Source organism: Linepithema humile, chromosome 7, assembly GCF_040581485.1.
Source record: "Linepithema humile isolate Giens D197 chromosome 7, Lhum_UNIL_v1.0, whole genome shotgun sequence".
Classification (NCBI taxonomy): Eukaryota; Metazoa; Arthropoda; class Insecta; order Hymenoptera; family Formicidae; genus Linepithema; species Linepithema humile.
Window position 1 is genome coordinate 1,034,115 of NC_090134.1, and position 22,490 is coordinate 1,056,604.

General features: G+C 36.5%; 1 protein-coding gene across 12 annotated transcripts in view; it reads right to left on the reverse strand.

Moving 5' to 3' along the window:
- The window catches only part of pum (pumilio), a 79,639-nt gene that overhangs the window by 36,405 nt on the left and 20,744 nt on the right, over positions 1-22,490 (reverse strand). For all 12 annotated transcript variants that reach the window (XM_012377955.2, XM_012377954.2, XM_067359454.1 and 9 more), the window contains one exon: positions 21,163-21,520. In XM_012377955.2, the coding sequence (XP_012233378.1) occupies positions 21,163-21,520 (358 nt within the window). The remainder of the gene's footprint in view (positions 1-21,162; positions 21,521-22,490) is intronic.

Consider the following 22,490-nt stretch of genomic DNA (forward strand, 5'->3'; position numbering starts at 1 on the left):
TTTTAGTTCACCACAAAGCTATCGCTCTTTTCGTTGTATGTTGATAAGCTTAATATAAAATTAATGTGCAAGCATTTCTCTCTTAACAATTACATTATCATTCAGATGTGCTGTAAGTAATTTTCGCATCGATCGTATTTATATTACTGAAAAGGCCAGAGAAAATAATCAACACAAAAGAGAAGAGTCGGCTAATATTTATTCAACGCCTTAGCTCTAATCAGATTATAGGATAAAAAGACAAAAAGGAGAGACAGAAAGAGGTATGCCAAAATATTAAATATATTGCTTACACGCACGTATCAGTTCACTGATATTAGACGACTGTTTTTTCTTCTCGATTAAGATCAAGGCGTTGTATTGTATGTTAAGAAAAGTGTAGCTCAAGGCGGACAAATTAGATTTTCAGGGCCGAGGAAGCCAACGGTGGCAAGAAATGGGCTTCGCGTTCGTATTATGCCATTGCCCCCTCTGTGCAGGGATTCGATGCACAGAGCTGAGAGAAGTGAAGCAAGTGTATTGCTATTTTGCCTCTCCCCGGACTGACGGTAATAATTTTTGCGGTCAGCGGAGCGGTGTACGACGGGCAGACACGAGGGAAAATCATTAGCGTGTGTATCGTTCGCCGAGCGTAGCGATGTCGATGAGATAATTAAATTCCTATTGGCCCAAGACTCTATTAAACGAAACGACGCGCAAAATAGAATTGTTATCGCATCACAAAAAAATCAAATACTGCAATAAAAATATTTCCAGTCTGTCACAATTTTTTCTTTATTATATAAATAATTTGCCACGCGGATAATATTCGAGAACTTTTCGAAACTCAAATTGTAAAGCTAAAACCGCATGACGATAAACGCTTGCCTTCGGTTGTGATAAATTTTCTGAATTTTTTACCGCATGTGTAAAACTTTTCAGAACAAAACATTTAAAAATCGTTATTGTATAAAAAAAATCAAGCATAATGATAAAATAATTTCAAAATAATTTTGTCAGGCAATTCTCTCATTGCACATAAATAATTGCCGATTTGCTACAAAGATACTATTCAAAAATACTTTGACTAAGACTAAAATTGCATCATAAAAAACGCGAATCTTCAGTCACGTAATTAGTTTCTTAATTACTCCGCGCAACATTTCGTGAGCAATTTTTTAGACCGAAACGGTAAAATAGAATCGTTATTACAGAAGAAAAATCAAGAATAATGATGAAACAGCTTTTACCAGTTTTTCCATCGTGTATAAATAATTCGAGAACTGCTAGATAGAATTTAAAGACTTGTTTTTTTTTTAATTTCGTCAATTTCTTGAACAAATTTTATTACTTTAAATAAGTTTATCTAAAAAGTGTTAACAATCGTTATTACTGTTGTTTCTAGTAAATTTGCCAGTATTTATAAATCGTTTCCAAAATTGTTGACTTTTCCACTTGCTAAATTTGTGACATTTGTAAAACGGGTTCAACGCTCATTCTGAAGTAACGTTTTTAAGAAGATAGTAATCGCGAAAAAAGTCGAACTCTTGTAGTTTATACAACACTAAAAACCGTAAAAACCATGTCACAAACATCGATGTATTTACCAAAAATTTTTATAAAGAAATGATGGTATGCGCATGCTTCTCAGACACGTAATTAGATTTTCTAATTTTTTCGTGAATGTGGGCAATATGGTAAACGAAATTACTACCGTCCAGAGAGCTTTTTCACCAGAAGAATTAAAGCAAAAGATCGAGCAAAGATGTGTGCAGAAAAATAACACGTGTGAGTATTGTATATATGAGAACTATAAATCGCCTCTCATGTGGTATAGTGAAGAACCAACACACACTGAGAACAGTGTGCGTGCGCGAACATGGCAATCTCGATAAATTATAGGTGCAAGCACTACGGGTACTTAAACATTTACACCTTAATGGAATATGTTTTGCTCACTGTCGGCCTTTTGAACGACCGAGTAAAGCTGGCCACAGTGTGCCAAATAATTCGCGCGCGCACGCGTGTACGTCTAGCGTCTTAAAATTTTATTACAGCAATAAACTAAACCTTTCACGGAGAACCTCTGAAAAATAAGGTAGTGTGGAACTTGCGCTACGATAAAAAGGTACATTGGTGTTATTCTACGGGGTGTCACGTAACGCGCAAACATTTTTCATAAAATGAATCTAGGAATAGATATAAAATAAAAGTTTAAGAGAAAAGTTCTACTTAAATGCTGAAACAAAGAATTCGAGTAACTTAAATACGCGTTAAAAAAACTTTTAGTCCATAAATAAAGAAACCGAACAACTGGGAAATATACTAAAATTATGAAAAGCATTTTTTGGTTTTAATAATGTCTTTTTACAAACACGTTTGTCAACGTTCTCTTTTTGCCGAACCTAGAGCATGATTTTTTTCCTGTATACAGAATGTACCAAAGCCCGAGGGTAATCAGCGAAAAGTAAGGACGTAAAAGACGTTGTTTTCGCGGCAGAAAATGCAAAATTTATTTTACTTTGTTGTTGCTTTCGAAAATGATGACTTCCAATCATTAACTAGATTAAATACTATAATATTAAAGTTTATTAATAAACATTTAAAGAACTGTATTTAAGAAATTATATGCAACACAAAAATAATTTATACATATTACTTTATACAATATTCTCTATCACGTTTTCAACTTTACCTCTTGGTACACCCTGTATGCCGGGGCTCAAAGTATCGTTCGCGGACTAACTACAAACCAATGAAACCGCTGCGCGCACAACAGAAGAACAATTCCGTCGCTGAGAGAGGATGGCACGCGCGATTACAAATAAAATGAGAACAAAGCGTCGAAAGCGCTCGTTCAATTCGAGAGTTCTACCGTGACACAAACCGCACCGCGTCGTCTCTCTACGTACCCGCATGTCGGAAAAATATTGGAAATATTAGCATATCGCGTGCGCTTTCACCGAGGTTATCAGAGATAGTTGCGGTACAGCATATGCATTCGCGGGTTAAAATCGTGCGAACTTGCTTAAAACAGGTACTGAGGCACAATTTCAGGAGGTAACCTCAGGTTTCAGATACAATAATAGATCAAATGATGCCTATACTTATATGTTACAATATTTCCATGAAAATCACCTTTAAAAATACATTCTTCTACAAAAGAGAAATCCTAACTAAATTTACTCGCTGGTGCGTTTAAGCGTTTATGCTCCATTAAAATTGACAAATTTGTTGTAACAAGTGTTCATAGGAACTTTAATGTATAGAATTGTGATGTGTTAGCAAACATTACTGATATTACATGGAAAGAAAATAACTTAACTAATTATTTGATTAGTATACTAATTGTTTCTTTTTTTCGAATTTAAAAGATAATAAGATTGCTCTTAATTAAGCTATTCCTCAAAGTAAATTTATATTTTTGCAAAATCAATCAATATAAAGATTTGAAATTGAAAAACTGTACGCATCATCATGCCAAGAATATCACATCAAGTTATCATGAGTATCGCTAATAATTTAATTGTATATTAGAGTACATCAGCAAGAACATTTTTGTTCATCTTTTGCTTCCTCGTATTTGTCATAAAAAATCGAACCTCCCGCATCGCCGATTACTTAATTAAAAGATTTGACTAAAATACACTAGAGAATTTAATATTTCATTAATGTGAAATACGTGAGTGGAAAATCATGCATTTATTTTGGAAATGTGCCAAATCGTTTCGTAAAATTGCTCATTTCAACATCATATGTGAAAGCTGAAAAAAAGCTGCGCGCTGTATTTAGCGCTGATTCGCATTCTCATTCCTGGCTGTACGAGCCGAATTTCTGCGGCGTAAGATCTTTTTAAGCGATGCGTCCGGAACACAAACGTGGAAAGAAAGAGAACAGAGGGGTTTCTTACGCGATTAATATTCTAGATTGGCTCGAGTTGCGCTGTTATCGGCAAAAATTTCCCGAGGCCGTGCAACATCACCAAGTACAGGAGGCCACTTGGTAACACGAGGATTAGGGTAACTCACAATTCTGTTACTAGTCAGCAGAAACGAGCCTCGTACTCTGTCCCGCCATTATTGTACAATGGTATCGCGTCCGCATAAATATTACAACACAACATACCGTTCCCGCACTCATTTTCTCGCTTAATTATCGAGAATCTCACGATCTCCCCTTCGTCGCGTCAACTATACTCTCTTTCATTTTTTCTCACAAAGATGAAGAGAGTAAACTAAGAACCACAGAAAAATTTGTTTTTCCAAGTTTTTTTTCAAGGGTGAATACTAGTAGCGTGCGCTTTCTTTTTATCGGTAGAGCAAAAATTGTCCAATTTCAAAAATCAACACCGACCTTAAAAATTATTAAAAAACGAGTGCATAAAAGTGTGAAAAATTAAGGCATACAGAATGCCAGTTACACTAATTTAAATATTTACGAAAGATTTTCTACTTCAAAAAGTAAAATTAATAGTACACATGCGCGTGTACGTGGTTTATAATTTATTAAATTTTTTGTAATAAATATCAAAACTTGTTTAAGTCACAAAAAGATGAGAAAAGAGTAGAAAATAATCACATGTAAAAAGTTTCATTCGGGGTACCAATTTTTTGCAACCGGTCTGATACTAGTCTCGGTCGTGTATTCGTACTCCTAAATACATACTTATGCAGCTTTTCAATCTCCGACCCGCGTGTTCCGTCTCGTCCGCAATATTCATTCTCGACTGACGTTATCGTCAAACTGCGATTATGAAGGAATTTCAACGCAACTTCTCCTAGAATTTTCCCGTTCAACAAGTACAATACATAAAGATGTGTTTTAGAGTGGATGCGTTTGAAAAGAAATAATAAGCAAATCGAAATAACAGTCTAGCCTACAAAATTGTATTAAACGACTATTCAATCTTCAATAAAAAATTCGAGCAATTTATGTCATAAATAAGTAATTAAACCCCTATATGCCAATACAAAAAATGTTGTTTGTAGATTTATTTACCGATTTTCGTACTTTCTTAAAAGATTCTTAAATTTACTTAACTAAAATTCCATAAACAAACATTTTGAAACATTAATTTTTGAGTAACAAAGATCTAAAAATCTAAAAAAATTTACGGAACAAGCTACAAAAATAAAAATATATAAAATTTCATTCCTCGTTCAATTTTGAGTAAATTAATTTCTCGACACAATTTCGAATTAAGGATTATTTACAAACACTAAAATGGTTTGGTTTAAACCGAAAACTACATAACGCATTATAAGAATTTAAAAAAATGATTTCCACGTGCTGTTATCAAAACCTGAATACGAATTATTTGAGAATAAAGCGGGTTTACCCGATTATATCTATCGTGGTATAAATGTGAAGAACCAGCACCGGTGTATACATGCATAGTATTTTCAATCTAATGTGAGCAGTGCACGCAGGAATGTATATAAAAAGTTGAACAACGCTAACAAAAGTTTAATATTCAAAACACGGAAAGTTTTTATTGCGCGTCCAACTAAAGCGGTTTAAATGGCAATCGACCATCGCTTTTCTGCTCTGGGATTCTCGCGAATCGCAGCGATCCATTACGCTTAATTAATAACGATCCACTTCGAAAAATCAAACACTATTGTTAAAAACAATAAATGAATACTACTGTAGTTGATCCATTTCTCATAATAGCTAAGTCAAAAATCTGTATAAAAATTCTCCAACACCTAAGTATTAATTCATGTGTCCATTTGCAAATTACGCAAGACCACTATCGACGATGATTTGCAGTTGTGCAGAAATATTCGTTAGTTGATATAAAAGTATTTATATTTAATTTTCAACGCGCAAATATAACGGCTCATGTACAAATTGTCACAAGAGCAGAGTTTTTATAGACATGGAAAAGCATATTCAATTGTTATGTTTTTAATATCATAAATAAGTATCGAGTTATTTTTATGTCTACGAAATCCGAATTCAACGAAAATATGTTGATTTTACGGCGGTCAACGTGAAATACTCGCTAATAATTTCAAAATTTTATAAAATAGTGATTGATTAAATAATTATTTAATCAATTGTTAATGTACAATGCTTATGCATAATAAATGTTTAGAAAAACTTTTAAAAATTTAATGAGAAAGTTGAAGCGCACGGTGCAAAATGCAAGAGAAGATGTGTAGAAAAAAATTTCTGATGAAAATTATTCATTAAAAATTATTCATTAAACATCATTCCAATCTTCTATATTATATATAATTCTATATCTAATTTTTGAACGTATAATAAATTATTACTTAATCACTAGCATTAATTATACTACAAATATTACTATAAGTTTGTATTATAAAATACTTGAAAAATTTAGCAGGTAAACCGTGCACTCAAAAATTAAGAGTTGACATATTCAAATTAATTCACCCCCAATGAGATTTTATATGCTAATTAAGTGAGTCGTTTGGTTAAATAATATACCTCGCTGATTTCTATCAACACTATATTTATAGATCAACGTTTTTCAGTGAAACAAAATATATACACTTTCCAAATACATTACATAATCTTTCGTACGATTACACGATGTCGATCATATGGTTAAGGACGTCCAGAACAAGAAAGATATTAAATGACCGTTCAAAAACGTGTTGCCTCAAGTTGTCCAAAGATCGAATAGTATCACTTTACGCAAATGTTATGACTTGAAAAGTAGAAACAAAAAAATTAAAAAAGCATTTAATTCGATAAAACTGTTTCTCGATATAAAAATCTTCACAGAAAAGTATGATCAACATAATTAATGCTAATCATATAATAATTTACTATACGTTCAAAAGTTAGATACGATTGTCAGAAATTGGAATGCAGACAAACAGGACAAAATATCGAATTCCGTTGCATAAATTTCTTGACAAGGTTGGAATGATATTTGATAATGATGAACGATTTTCATTAAAAAATTTTTTTCTATACAACTTCTCTTGCATCAAGCACTATTATTATAGATGACAAAATTATATTTTTTATTTAATTTCAAGTGTACTCGTACATTAATGGAATTTGAATTTAAAATATTAAAAAATGACATTAGAGCACCTATATTTTTGCGCGGCGAAAAAATAGTCTCTGAACAGTTTCTAGAAACTGTGACACTTATAAAAGTAGTTTTGAGTAGTCTTGAATTTTTGGTAGTTTTGAGATATTCCAAAATAAATGTGTTAAAATTCCTAAGGAAAAATCTATCTAATTCTGTAATGATATATATTTGCGTATACAATATCTCCACTGGGCGTTACTGCGGAAAATTTCAATAGCGCTGTCGATTTTCGGAATATATAGCGCAGCACAAAAATAATGATTAAGTAGATCGAGTCCGTACCTTGTCAGCCGCGAGTCGCGCGACAAGAGCTTCCTTAAGCGGTCCCAGCCAATGATGGGCCCCGACGAAACGCTTGTTCAGCAGTTTCGTGTGCGGGGCTGCCTGGGCATAGACCGCCTCCAGCTCGAGAACCACCATATCTTTCACCCCTAGCCTTCTATCGTTTGCCTCCTTTTTCTGGAGCTGGTCAGCCAGTTACGGAAGCCGCTCCGCGATGCACTAACATTTATCACACACTCAACACAACTCTCCTGCGTATCCTCGTGCACATACGGCACAGTCGTTATCGCACATAGAAGCGCACTATCGCGCGCCCTACGCTATACTGTCAGATGTCCTGCATTATTATCCTTTACGAGCGCACTATACTTCCTGTTGTATCTACGAAGCACGACGCTAAATCGCACGCCCCACCATCACCTCGAAATCACGAAATTAAAAAAAAATCACATTCTCATCGAAAACATTTCACATCGAGATTTGCGCCAGACGCGAGTAATAGTCCACGTGTCTCCCCGTCTCGAGCGAATTCGCCGGTTTTTGACCGCGAAAAGTCACTCACACGACGATGTCGTTGCTCCGATACGCTTTGCACTTTCGAAAATTCTGCAACTTTCTTCGTTGATTTCAACCAAGTATGCAGAAACTCGGATAAAATATCAGGTAAACTTTCGATCGCGGAGCATTACTTTAAGCAATTTCTCTTATACCATCGTGCTAATCACTGCGTTTAATTCGACAATATTAGCCGCCTAACCAAACGAGAACGAGAGGGGGAGAGGGGGAGAGAAAGAGAGAGAGAAAGCGAACAACGTGAAGCCGGGGTAGAGACCGCGGCGAGTAATTAAGCCCGGCGTGATCCGGTAAACCGCGCGCGCTCGCAACGGCTGCCGTGTAGAAAGGCAGCTGAGAACTGACTGCCTCCTCTCTCGACGAGCCTCCTCGCTCCCATGGCCCGAGCTTTGAGTGACGCGAGGCGCGGCGAGGCAAGACGAGGCGACGCGACGCGACGCGCCGCGTCGCACGGCCGGTGTGACGCGTACATCTCTCTCTCACTCTCTCTCTCCCCCTCCCTCACCCTTTCTTTCATCGCTGTACCGTTCGCTCTCTTCCTCTCCCAACCGTCTCTCTCTTTCTATTATACATTCGCTGCTCTCCTTTTCTCCCTCTGATTCTCCCTCCCCCCCCTTACTCCTTCTTCGTTGTACGCACTCTTTGACCGTCGCCTTTCGTCTCTCTCATTCTTGCGCTCCGCATATCCCGACCATCTCCGTCCACCTTTCGACGCGCTCTGTTCCCTCCTCGCAAATATTCTATGTGTTGTGTGCGTGTGTGTGTGTATGCGCACACCTCACCGCACGGACTAGAGCTCTATTCGTCGCAGGACCCGTTGAGAATACGGACCTGTCGCCCTCGGCTTCTTCACCCTCGGCGCCTACCCCGCTCTTCTCGCGCTCCTATACTCTTTGCTGAGTTGCGACGACAAAGCTTAAAGCTTCCACAATGTCCATTTTACTATGCTTCTCTCTTTCTCTCTCCCGTTTGCCGTTGCCAGGATGCGTTGAGACAAAATTCTGATGATAGCGAATGAAAGAGAGAAAGAAGAAAAGCTTAGCTTTCCTTTTTATCTCATGGAATTAGTTGAAAAATAATATACTTTTACGATTACAAGAGAATTTTTCCAAAATGTGTCTAAAATGCATTCTCTACAGCTTTAGCTTCGTGTTATTTTCGCCGTTTTAATTATATTTGTTTAATGCAGTATTCGAGATATCACGCCCACGTAAATCACGAGAATAATATTGCCATAGTTTTTATGATTCACATAAAAAGATTTTCTAAATTACGCGTATCACTGTCAAATTTCTAGTAACATAGATTTGCTTACAGCAAAATATCCTAAATATTACTTACGTTCTTAGTTGCATTGAGCTAATTGTTTTAGCGATTGATTACGTCGCAGCTTCTTAAGAAAATAACACGAAAGAGATTCTCGGTTCCTTGTAACAGTGTTTGCTTTTCATTAAAACGTTTTCATTTCTATTCAGCATTTTATCTCCACAATATTTTTTTGCATTTAACATCTTTTTGCACTGAATAATTTGTACAAAAATAAACAATTAGTTATTAACATGAAATAGTCAAAATTCATGCAATTAATACAACATCGTCGGATAATTTCAAATGCAAAATGAACAACGCATAACGGAATTTCACGAGTCGGAGTACAATCGCTGAGTAATTATTGCACTTGCTAGTCTGACAAAGTTGCCGCAATAAATACCGTTTCTTCGACATGCAATGTAGAAGCATAAAAAAACGATATATCTATCCCAATATGTCTGCAGTCCAGCTCGCGAGTAATTACTTTAATGTGGATGATGTAAAACGGCTGTCAAAACATAAACTTATTTATAAACGCGATGTGCACGCCACGCAATACTTTGATAATATCTCAACATCTTGTATAAAAAGATATGTACATATGTATACATGTACGTCAATTAGACAGAGCACGTTGTATACGAATGAATACGCCTATTTTTAGTACAAGCATCTTAGACACAAATCTACCCTGTCAATGCGGTAATTTGTTTTGTAATAAGAAAAGAAGAGAAAACAGTTGATATAGTCATTAAAAATGAACACAATCAAATTCTAAACTATTACTCAAGTATGCCATACTACCTGAATAATTTATTACCTAAAATTGTCGAAATCATCACGTACCTCGCGATAATTTTTAATACTGAAAAACATATCTTGAGACGCATATTCACGCCGGAACTCTTTTTCTCTCGCCCTTCGTCAGGGCGCACTCTCGTTCTCCCTTGCTACTTTCGTCCCCCTCGAAGCGCCTTTGAGAGGTGTACATATAGAGGGACGGAAGAGGAGGAGGAAGGCAACGTCATCCCGGCTACCTGTACATGCAACGAGGGTGAAACAAAAGGGCGCGCGCCCGCGAGAGTTTCACGAGATTTAAAAGAAGACGGCTAACCTTCCCTTCTACATTCGTCCCGTCGGCAGCGGTGGCAATAGCAGCGACGATATCGTCGAGTAGTTTGCACCGAAGATCAGTAATTCGCTCGTAAGTAAAAATAGTAAAGACCGTCGTCGCGGTGAGAAATGGTGAAAGGCTCGTAATCAATCGTTCGTGTTTCTCAGCGGCTGCGATTTCTGTCTCACTGCTAAGTTTTTTTTTCTTTTTACTTTTTTTCGATATAACCGATTGTTACACTTCAAAGAAGGAATACACATAAATTTAACTAACTGCACAAATAATTGCATTAAATTAATATTGGCATTCGATAGAAAAATTATTTTAAAATTAGAGTGATTGCGTGACTCTTGTAAATAGATGAAAGACTAAATCGCAGAACTTTCTTCGTGTCATCAAAATTTTAGCATTTTTAATTTTGTAAATTTTCAAGCACATTACACGATTCTTCCCTTGAACATATCATAATTTCGATAATGCAACGTATCGATCGTAATAAACTTGGAAAGTTCTCAAGGACGAAGAGATACAAAATGACAGTAGGGCACAGAAGGGAACGAAACGCGAACGCTATAGCATCGTCGATATATCTTGTCGTCGGCCATACTCGACGGCCTATTGTCTCTCGAGGAATCTTCCTCTTTCCCTCATGCGGCCTCATATACACCAATATGACGATACAAAACAGCCGTGAGGCGGTGAACAGAAAAGCAGCCGCCATGAGCAAACGAGAACGATGACAATGAAAAGAAGTGAAGGATACTCACGGATAGTAGGTGAAAAAAATTAGGAAAAAGAGGAAAAACTAATGACAAATGAAAGGAGGGATGCGGAGAGAACCATGTGAGAAAAAATGTAAAATACTATGCATAAAATAGGAAAAGCGCGAGATGGGCAACATAATTTTGATTTTTATGCAAAAAATTATAAAAATATTTTACGAAAAAACACGAGTTATGTATATAAAAATAGAAGGTTCCTTAATTCTTCTCCATTTTTACCAGTAATAAACTTCATTCCATCGCGAAATAAAACCTTGGCTATAAAAAATTAAAATGTTTGGAAAAAGTTGTGAGACGTTATGTACATATCAAAGAAACTTACGTACACAAATAGAAAAACAAATTCAGTTCTTTTACAGTTCTTCTCTAAACGTAGTTTCTAATGGCTAATAATACCGCCGCAAACAAAAAATTTTATAAATTAGTCGTCATTTCTCATACTTTTCGATGTATCTCGACGTCTTCAATTTTTTCAACTCTTTTCGATTTTTTCCATATTTGTATCAATCCCAGTAAAGAACTCGGGCATGGATAGTGGTTAGTATGTATAACGTAACAACGCTACCAATAAAAAAAAAAAAAAAAAAATATATAAAGAGATGAGACGAGATGAAACGTAATGAGCGGGAAAGGAAAGAGAGGAAGGGGATGAGAAAAGATAGAACGAGAAAAAGAAAGAGATGGGATGCCGAGGTCGTTCCCTATCGGTCGCAACTACTCTATACCGTATTATTTACATGTCGGCAACTTCGTAGCATCGTGTACCGCCGACGAGGTACATAAATGCATAAATATGTTTACTCACGAGAGTTACTTTACTGCGATATATCACAGAACGAGAGAACACGAACTAACGTTTGCGCATACTAGGTGACATTACGCGTTAAACTGTACGCGTGATTTCTAAAAGGCGAGATATTCGCAGCATCAAAGATACGTCCGCACATTGGATTCGCCAAAAAGGTGATCATGATCGATTCGGGCTATCCTGTGTGTGACGTGGAAATTTTTATCACACATTACTTCAACAAATGTACTCTAAGAGAGATATATTCAAAGAAAGAATTTATTCGTATGTCAAAATATTGATCAATGCGTATAAAATACTTTTATATTTATCTCCTGTATTTATTCGCGCCTTATAAAATCATCGTAAAAGATCTTGACGGTAGGGTAGTTAATGTCTACGGGATATTTCCACTTTTAGAACTCGATTAAACGACGACGCAATTAGGAGGCAGATGCGGCGCCGTCCGTTCGTTGTTCTATCTCGTTGACAAACGATTAACGATCTCGATGGGAATAAAAGACGACACGTTGTCGAAAGTTGAGAACCTCCGCATTCCGAGGGATGGATGAACACGCTAGTTCGCGTGTTATATACCAAGCGTTCTTTGTTTCTCTCTCATTCTCTCAATGTATCTTTTTCCATCCTTCCCGCTCTCGGTCGACCTCTCCCTTTCACGTTCTTTCTCTCGGCTATACCACGCTTCCAACCCTCACGTGAGAGACGACCCACCACCGCCATCGTCGTCGTCGTCGTCGTCGCCGCCGCCGCCGCCGCCGCCGCCGCCGCCGCCACCACCGCCGTCGCCGCCACCACCCTCTCTAGAGTCTCTTATTATAATAAAAAATTTCCACGTGAGCGCTGCAAGCGTATATAAATATATCCGGCGGCCGCACTCAACTTAAAGAGTACCCGACTGCACCTCTACCTACCTATCTACCTAGCAAGCTAGCTAGCTAGCTAGCTAGATGCTACCTGTGCACATGCACCCGTGGCGTTGGCGTAATAAACGTCCTAGGTGGAACGCAGCGAGAGTTTTAATCGTGCTTGGAAAAAGGGTTCGACGTAGAAACGACCGACCGATATTCGCCCTTCGCTTTCCCTCTTTTTCACTTATAACTACATTAGCTAAACGTACATAAATTTCACCGTATCTAACGAACATCGAGATTATTATCTGGTTAAAGAGAAAGGTAAATTTGCTATATTACGATATCAAAGATGCAAAATATTTTATATTTTAGCTAACTGCGTGGAATCTGCCTTAAGAATTCAATTTGCATGCAAATTAAAACACTCGTAATCGGAGTAGACGGTGTGTTGAACAAAATGGTTTTATTGGGTTATGAAAACAAAATCCACTAGCTCGCTGCAAAAATCAATAATATACGCGTTTCACTCCGATGCGATTTAACAACATAACGAAAAGAGAAAAGAAACAACGGCAGCACTTGGTCACGATTTCTAAGATCTCACGCGCTTTTCGCCGCCGAAGGCGAGGCGGACGAGGACGCGAATAAGGGGTTGCGCGACCGAAGAAGAGTTGAAGTGAAGGTGGAGAGGTTGTATGACTCGAGTTGGTTTCTAGCCTAGATTCAACTCTGCGGGTGATCCGAGGTTTTAATTAGGATCCGGCCGTAGAAGAGACACACACAGTCATCCGTATTCTTTCGAGACTAATGATCCTCCCTCCCATTTGATTAATAACCCCTCATACGAAGCGATGTTCCCATCCAGATCCCCAGCGCGTTATGTGACGATAATGGAGTCGTGTTATTGATTCACCGACATTTTGCCGACCAGCGCGATCCGTCTCGGTCTGAAGTGGCAATTAAGTGCTGCTACTAATAAATAACTCTCTCTCTCTCTCTCTATAACATTTTATTGAATTAAAAAAAATTTTTTAATGTCAAGTTCTATTGCATATTGATGTTTTATTTGCACGATTTTTCAATTCTGATAAAATCGTGAATATAATGCCAAAAACTCGTAATACTATGTCATTGAAGAGAACAAAACAATTTAAAATTGTTCCATTTTTTTATTAAAATTAATAATTAATCTTTTCTTTAAGCTAATATTAAAGATACTTTCTACAACTATGTCTTTAATTTACAGTTATACTTATTTTCTCAGTGTATAAAGGACATGAAGCTAAGAAAAACTCAACCAAACTTTAGCATGATTACGATTTTATCTATCTCTACCGATAACGTGTGTACGATCCGACCCTACCCACTTTTAAATTTGTACAGGGCGGTTTGACTGGATGAGTCATCGGTCGATTTTCCGCGCGTGAAAGGCACCGCAGCGGAGTGATAAATTTCAATATGGTTTAGCCTTGACCTTTCTTGATCCGTCCCGTCTATCATCGGGACACAGGAAGGCGGCAAAGAAGTTACGCGGTATGGTTTCCAGGAGGTATGACAATGAGTGCAAACCACGTGGAACGGGGTGATATTACAATCGGTTAAATCTTTTTCACTTGGAGCAAATTTTTTAACATTTTTTAACATTTTGAGAGAAATATCGCTTTCTACGTAGAGCAAATCTCTTGGCTGGAAAAAAATGGCAATGAAGAAGTCTTTCAATTTATATTCTTCTTTTTATTTCCCTCAAGCACTTGAATTAAATGATAGAATATAAATTTTTTCAAAAGTTTCAAATAAATGTCGCTTGTACATATATTTAAACACATTTTTCAAGACCGATGTTGATTTGATCGTCGGAAAAATCGCTTGTTTAATGGACTTTTGATTACAATAAATAAATGACACACATTGCTTGAAACGAGGAAATTTCATAAAACGAGCGCATGTTTTCTACGTTCGTAAGAGTGAAAAATAATGAGGTAAGACTAACATAAGCGCGGGTGAGTGTGCATGTGTCTGCAGCTAAAATAGCATGTGTCAAGAACATCCAGGCTAGTTTCCACAATCCCTGTGTGAAGCGCTGTAGCGGCTCAATATAGTCAACAAAGACCATCGTAATAAAGTCTACTCCAGCTTGATTATTTATAGAAATGAGTTTACGTAGAGAAAATTATACCTCTTATTACTTTCCTACTTTCGCTTAATAATAAGAATATATATATATATATATAAATATCTCATACTCAATCGTCGTGACGCACTGCAATCTTTTTCACGAAACTTGTCTCGGCATCACCGAGGCTGTTTGACCCCCCACCCGTCGGTTTTTTGCGTCGATGTGCGAAACACGAAAATTTTCAAGACCATGACGAGTGCCGCGACGCTGATGCAGCCACAGCCAGGTGTCGGAAAAATGAAGAAACGCACTTGTCTGACTCGGCAAAAATTACTGCATGCAGCCCGTGGAATGCAATCCATCAACGACGGAGCCTTAGGTGCGTCAAAAGGAGCTAGCAGAAGGCTAACAGAGAGCGAGAAGGGTGCGAGAAGCCTCGAGTGCTAGCCTTCAATGATGCGAAAAGGAGGCGAAAAGATTCTGTATTTGCAATACAACTAATTTACCGATTTGTTAAAAGAACTAATAATCAATATGAAATAATCACGTGTAATAATTGCAAGCACAATTTTAGCGAAAGAAGCGTACGTGCGCTTCGGAAAGAAAAGAAAAAAATTCTAAATAAACTAAATACTAAATCGTTGATATACTTAAGTCGAGAACAGAGCATGAGGAAACGGTAGCGTCTCTCAGTGGTTCTCTTCCGGACGCATCTGTGTCGCAATGAATCACCTAGCGTGAAAAATGGTGGAATGGCGATGAGGGCACGAGATAAAAGGAGCCAGCGCACAGCTTTACCGTGGCCGTAGTCGAAGTATGGCCCGTTATGTAAGGATGCCAAAAATATCGTCGAATGAGTGACAAGCACTTGGCCTATTCGACCGTATTCGTTGTCAGACAATTCGAGATACACGAGGCGATTATTCGCAAAGGTAGGATGATCCCTCGGTCTCTGGACCGAGCCAGATAATGCGCAGCACGAAATTTGTCCAATTTAGGATAAAAATATTCTACCTAGTACAATAGAATTGGATATTAATTAAATATTTGTTATTTTTTACGAATTAACAAAGAGTTAATAAAATTATTAACATTTAGAATTCTCTGAAAAATTTCGGAGAGAAGTACAGGTCGTAAAAAACCGAATAACTTTTTTCATCAAGTCGCATCTTTTCAACTTTTGCACATCCCTGCCCTATAAAATTTGAAACAAAATACTCGTAAAAAATTAATTGAATATAATATAATATTAAATAAGAATATAATATAATTTGGTTATTTAGTTTCTCTCTTGAGGCTTATTTACATGCATCGAATACTTCGGTCCTAATTTTCACACTGTGCGACGCATCCAAATCGCCTGACACTCGAAAACTAACGACAGTGAAATCCACTTTTGACGGTGCATAGTGAATTTCATGTCCAACTGTCAATCGCAGCGGTACGTTTGGCATGGATCCCACGAAAAAAGCTGAAGGTTACGAAAATCCGACTTGGGACTCCACTAGCAAGGAATGTTCACTCTCTGATTATCTCAAAACTAATTTTAACTAATTTATAGAGCAAGTGAGAAAATTATGCTGTACATTCTTTTATTACTACTTTCAATTATATTTAAATTATTACACAATCTGTTCGTTTGCAGTTAGACTTTCCAGATAAAATATCTGTCTCTCTTATATTAAAACACCTATCTTTCTCGTATCTTTAAATGTAAGAAATTAAAAATAAAAACCACGATCCGCAATCTGTAAAATCCATAAATTTATCGAAACTTTCGACAATGTTAATTGTTGTGACCAAAATTTCATGTGCTTTTCGAAATTTTCCGATGAAAGAAAAATTAAATTGTCGAACGAGAAGAGGCAAGAACCGACAATTTACAAGACGACAAATAAAAATCAGCGAGTATCCAGCCGGCGACGTAAGAAACAGGTCACGCGGAAAATCTAAGATCGATGAGAAAAACGCGCGATCAGGGATATATTCGACCCTTCGAAATAGAATCTCTGAATTTCCAGGCGCAAAATACGTGCAAAATGTCGAGAAACGATTTGGTGCCCGAAGATTGTAACCTTCGGGCGATGATACAGATTTTCATCGGGAGGAAGTCATTGCACTTTATGCTGAATGGGCAGCGAGTCAACAACCCGTTCTATCTCTCTCGCTCTCTTCATTTGTCTGTGTACGTGTTTACACAGCCTTTACGGTTTTCTTTCCTCTCTCTCTCTCTCTCTTTCTATCTTTCTTTCTCTTTTTCTCGTTCTCCACCCGCGAGAAGGAGGAAAAATTGCGACGAAGAGACGAAAAGGGGAGAAGAAAAGAACAGGAAGAGGGGGAACGAGCAGGGGGTTGAAGAGAAGGCGAGGTCTGGGAATCGCTTCATGCATCGGAGAGCACAAGCGCTCGCGTAATAACACGATCGGAAGGCGAGCGAACAAGTGAGCAGCGTCTCACGCGTGCACGCACTATTCGTGCACCGACACACGTGTTCTCCCTCGTATTGTATACGGCAGTTAGACACGGCGAGAGCACAGCAAACACGCACGCGCGCGATTCTCGCTCATCAAAACGCGCGTCCTATTTTTATATATACGATATACAAAGGGCACGCGATAAGCGGTACGAAAATCCTTACGCAACGAAGCAAAACATCAAGGTCAATCTTTTTTTTTCCGAATGAGATGCTCAAGACGCGAAGCGTATAGTTCGATTACTATTGAACTTCGTAGACAGATGTATTTATTCAACTAACAATAGTAATATTAATTCTTATTTAAAATATTAGATGCACAAGAAAGAATTTACATGATGATTATGAAAATATTTTTCATTATTTTATATAAAAAATTTTTTAGCATTATTTCAAATATGATATACGCCATAATTTGATATTTTTGATAATGAGAGAGCAAAACGTGTTCTTTTGCTTCGCAATTAATCCTATTTAATGTAAAACATGTGTTAACATTTATATACTCTTTCTGAAAAATTTTTGTTAGCGATAGAAAAAATCAACCAAAGTCGCGTCTGAAGCAAATACTAAAAATGGACTTACTTCACTCTCGCTTAAAACGCATATATCTATGAAAACACTTGCTTGTCGAGTAGAATTAATACGGAGCGCAGTGTTGCGTCTATCTTTTTCCAGACATCTAGTCATGCTCATGGTCGCCAGCTTGATGCCGCATTTTGCGTTTTCACCGAGACGTGAGATATCGAATAAAGGAAGAGAAGGAAAAGAAAAGAGAGAAAATATGAAAAAAAACCATATGCGTATCGTGCGTTAGCGATTAACCGTTGGTACCTTCAGTATAAAATGTCAAAATATCGCAAGTAATAACAATAGCAAGTCGCATAAAGTTGTTACAGAGATATAGTGAAGTATAGGAATAATACAGCATGGTCAAAAACCTTTCAATAATCTGGTAAATATTTTCTTCACCTGCACTCAATCAAATGAGACTTGACAGATTTTGTATAGCTTCAGTTAAAAAATATAAATAAACGCTAAATTTAGTTATTTTAATATAAGTGTGTATTATATTTATTAAACTCCGTTAGATCTTCAAAGAATTACGGCAATGTAATTTAATAAGTGATACATAATCCCTCAATTATAAAACCGAATACCGACAAATATCGTGAACACGATACCGCGATACCAACTGTAGGCGACCGTCGACTCACTATACTCGCAACATGTACTTCTGCTGCTGCCGCGCTTCCGGACACCATTTCCCGTAAACGGAAAAGCGCGTTGCAACCACTCCATTATCTCTTTCTTCACGTTCACGATTCTATAGTTTTATTTCTCGTCAACAGAAGTCTATTAGATGCTCTTTATATTTGAAAAGAATTTATGTTCTGGTTACGTAGTGTTATGAAGAAAGGTTGTTGATGAAATTTTATCAATTTTCTGCGCGTGTGTTCGGAAATTAATAATTTGAATACGTCCGGACCACTTTCTGTAACAAGTCTAAATGTGAAGACTTGACGATGCAAGAATGCTAAATTCAGTACCGATATAATGCTGTTCTATTTTCTGAAGAGGTCCTCTCTCAAAGTAGACACGTCGAGAAGCTGTCAGTCAGTGATTTATACGTCCGTTCACGGTTGCTCGGTCCCCTCTTTAAAATTCGCGCAAATCATCACCTATTATGGATACGGAAGCTACTTTCATATGGCAGAATAAAAAAAAAATATGCCCTCGAGAATATATACACAATCAAGGCCAGGCAATCATAGCATCGTTGTTTCGTAGACCGAAAAGTAAATAAAAAACTTAGCGCTTCCACTTTGATATAATGTCAAATACAACCTGTCTCAATTCTTAGGTTGTTAGAGATCACAAATAAGACTATATCTAAAAATAAAATTGAAATAGAACAATTCTTTCGATTTTATATAATCCCTGGTTGTAAAAATCTTTCTTTCAAGTTGTTTGATATCATTTCCCACATCGTGAAAAAAGATCTCAATTTAAGAAGCCAGTAGCTACATTATGATAATGAGATAAACATAAGAGTCGTGACGGTAAGTACGCGAGTCCAAATCGAGCGAGTCGAGTTTATCATCGAAAACGAACGGGCATCACATGACGCACGTGCGCAAAACGACGTAGCTATTTTCTCCGGCTTAGCTATACTCGAAAATAGTTATGCTTTAATCGCATGTCATTCGAGTACGACCAAAAACTAGAAAGCAAAATTCAGTGCTTAAATTCTATTTTGCACGTCATAATAACTTTCATCCATAGTCGTCATTTATGCATTACGAAAGAGCATTGAGGTGAAGATAAAAATAGTTAAAGTGGCCAGATTTAACTTTATAGAAAATTAATAATAAACATGTTTTCATAAATTTGTCTGTAAAAGCAGCCAATCCGAATGAAGAAATTTCTTTATGTAAAAATTTTTCTTAGTTTTTCCAAAAAATCTGCTTTATTTTTCTTTGCTTCTTTGAATCTTTAACATTTATTCGAATAGACACATATACAGTGAATAAAAAATATGTATTTTCGTCCTTACATATATAAAAGAGATGTATTAAAGCTGCATTTGCAAGTTTGACCACTTTAACTACAAGTCACTTTTTTATTTCGAGAAAAATGAAAGAAAAGTTGATAAAAGTACTAAATGAAAAAGCTAGCTGTTTTATGAAAGATTACACAATGTCTTTTCCATGATTACATCTAACATCTGCATTAACTTCGAGAAATCGTGGGGCACTAAGAAAATTCTCTAGGAAGAAGCTCGCATGGGAAAGATACAAAGCGGTACAAACCACGAAAAGTGTACTTCTTTAGAATGAAGTATTTACTATGTAATCAAGATTAATCTCACTCTACGTAATAACTGCATTAGAACAATAAAATGTTATAAACCATAACTGTTGTATAAGTCTGAGGGTTGTATAAGTCTTTGTAAACTAATTTATTAATGTTCAAGAGTCTAATCGTTGTATAAGCATTTAGAATATTCTTTATTCCGCTCTATATGTACTTTAAATTATATTAATATAATTATACGAAATAATAAAAATGAAACTCGAATAATGTCTATTTGCTTTCTCGGCACTAAATTAAGAGCGTAGTTTTATTGCATAAGAAAATTAGAAAATGTGAATGTGCATTTCTCATAAATATCTATGCGCAAGGAACTGGAAAATTTACGAACTTCCACTATTAACAGACAACATAATTCGCGCTATTAAGAGATTCTCGCATTAAAACGAGGAATCGTTTAACGACCGCAAAGCCAGGTTTTGATCCTCTAATAAACGAGTTACGCGGATTTGCATAATCAGAGAACTTTAAATAGCAATCGACGTATCTTACAATATATATTTAGACGATTATTCCCAGTTTACTTTTAACCGCTTAATAAAATTGTATTTATATGTTCACGATACTATGATTTTTTTCGTAAAATAGAACAAATGCGGGGATAAAATCAATAATCTTTTTGCAATCAGCAAATTATATAATATAACTGGCAAATAATCGCTTCTTCATCACTCTTCTTAATATTAACTAATATTCATAAAGTAAATGATCCTGATATAAATAACATAAGTAGAAATATGTTTAATTTTCGTAACAGTTGGTAAGAATCTTACCGCAAAATTTACGTTTACAAATCAGTCGTGAAGATATTCCTCACATAATGATGGAAACATTTATTTGTCGAACTCGACAATAAGCATATAAAATCTCTCTTCGTTCCACAGCATTTAAAAACAGAAAAGAAAAATAAACAAGACTTACCTGGACATCGAAGTGCGTAGTGGTGTCTTGCGGCTGTGGAGGACCTTGCTGTTGTTGTTGTTGCTGCGAAGGTGGCGGACCCTGCGGCGGCGGTGGAGCTTGCGCCCCGAAAAGTTGTGCCGCTGCGTGCGAGTGCGGATGTTGTAAATGATGAGTCGGCGGCGCTTGGTGATGTTGCAGATGATGTGGTGGTGCAGGCGCGAACGCCGCCATGAAATGTTCCTCGCTACTAACGACATCAACTCCGGGTTTTAGCAATACAACACCACCGCCACCGGCGTTCACAGCCAGAGTGGCGGCGGCATTTTTCTGAAATTCCTCTTCACCAGGTGACGGTTGACGACTCCCAGGCGTGCGACTGCAAAAAAAAAATCAAATTAGACAAATAAAAAATACAATAACTTAGATTAAAACAAATATTTTTATTTAAAAAAAATAGACCAAGCATCTTTATTCATCGTTCCAATTATAATAAATATTCAGTTATAAACAATTTAAACCAAAGTCTACGAAAAAACTGATGTAGAAGCAAGAATCAAATTTTTATTTTCTATATATAGAATTGACTGCATGTATAAATTTCTTCAGGCGTTGCAAATAACAATCATAAATATAAATGTCAAGGATCTTGTTGTGAATGAAAAATGTGCGTGGAATGCTCGATAAGCAAATCGATTCTAAAGTTTCAATTTGTAGAAGTATTTCTTAAATACATTAGATTTAAAAATTATCATTATAGCTACATTTCTCTCTAATTATCATTTCGTCTAGCTCAGATTTGCCCTACTTAAAACATTCTTTATTTAAATAAATTTAACAAGTTTTGGTTTTCTTATCATGTACGATATTTAATTTTATTATTAAAATTCCCTGGTAAGTAGAATTACATTATTTTCGACAAAAAGTTATAAAAAAGATAATAAAGCTATGAAAAACTTTATTATCTCATTTGTATTACGTATGTTAAAAATGGAAATTGTAGTACAATCAATTCCTTGAATAATTCTGCATAAAGAAGCTAAATCCATCATGTAAGATTCCGTGTATATGCAATTGACTACATGTCATGTAGCAGTGTACTTTGCATAATAGAGATACGCGTAACAGAACATAATCCGTAGGTTAAACGACCTGCGTTAATGATCTCGAAAGAAAAGAAAGTACAATGCTTACGAACATCAATGATGAGTTAATATCATTATCATAACAATGCAGCAACTGTGATAACTTCTGTATTATACTTCTGCATTTTCCTCTTACTACATTAATACATTATGAAAATATGGCAACTATTGTATAAAACAATAGATTCTCTAATAAAATTTATG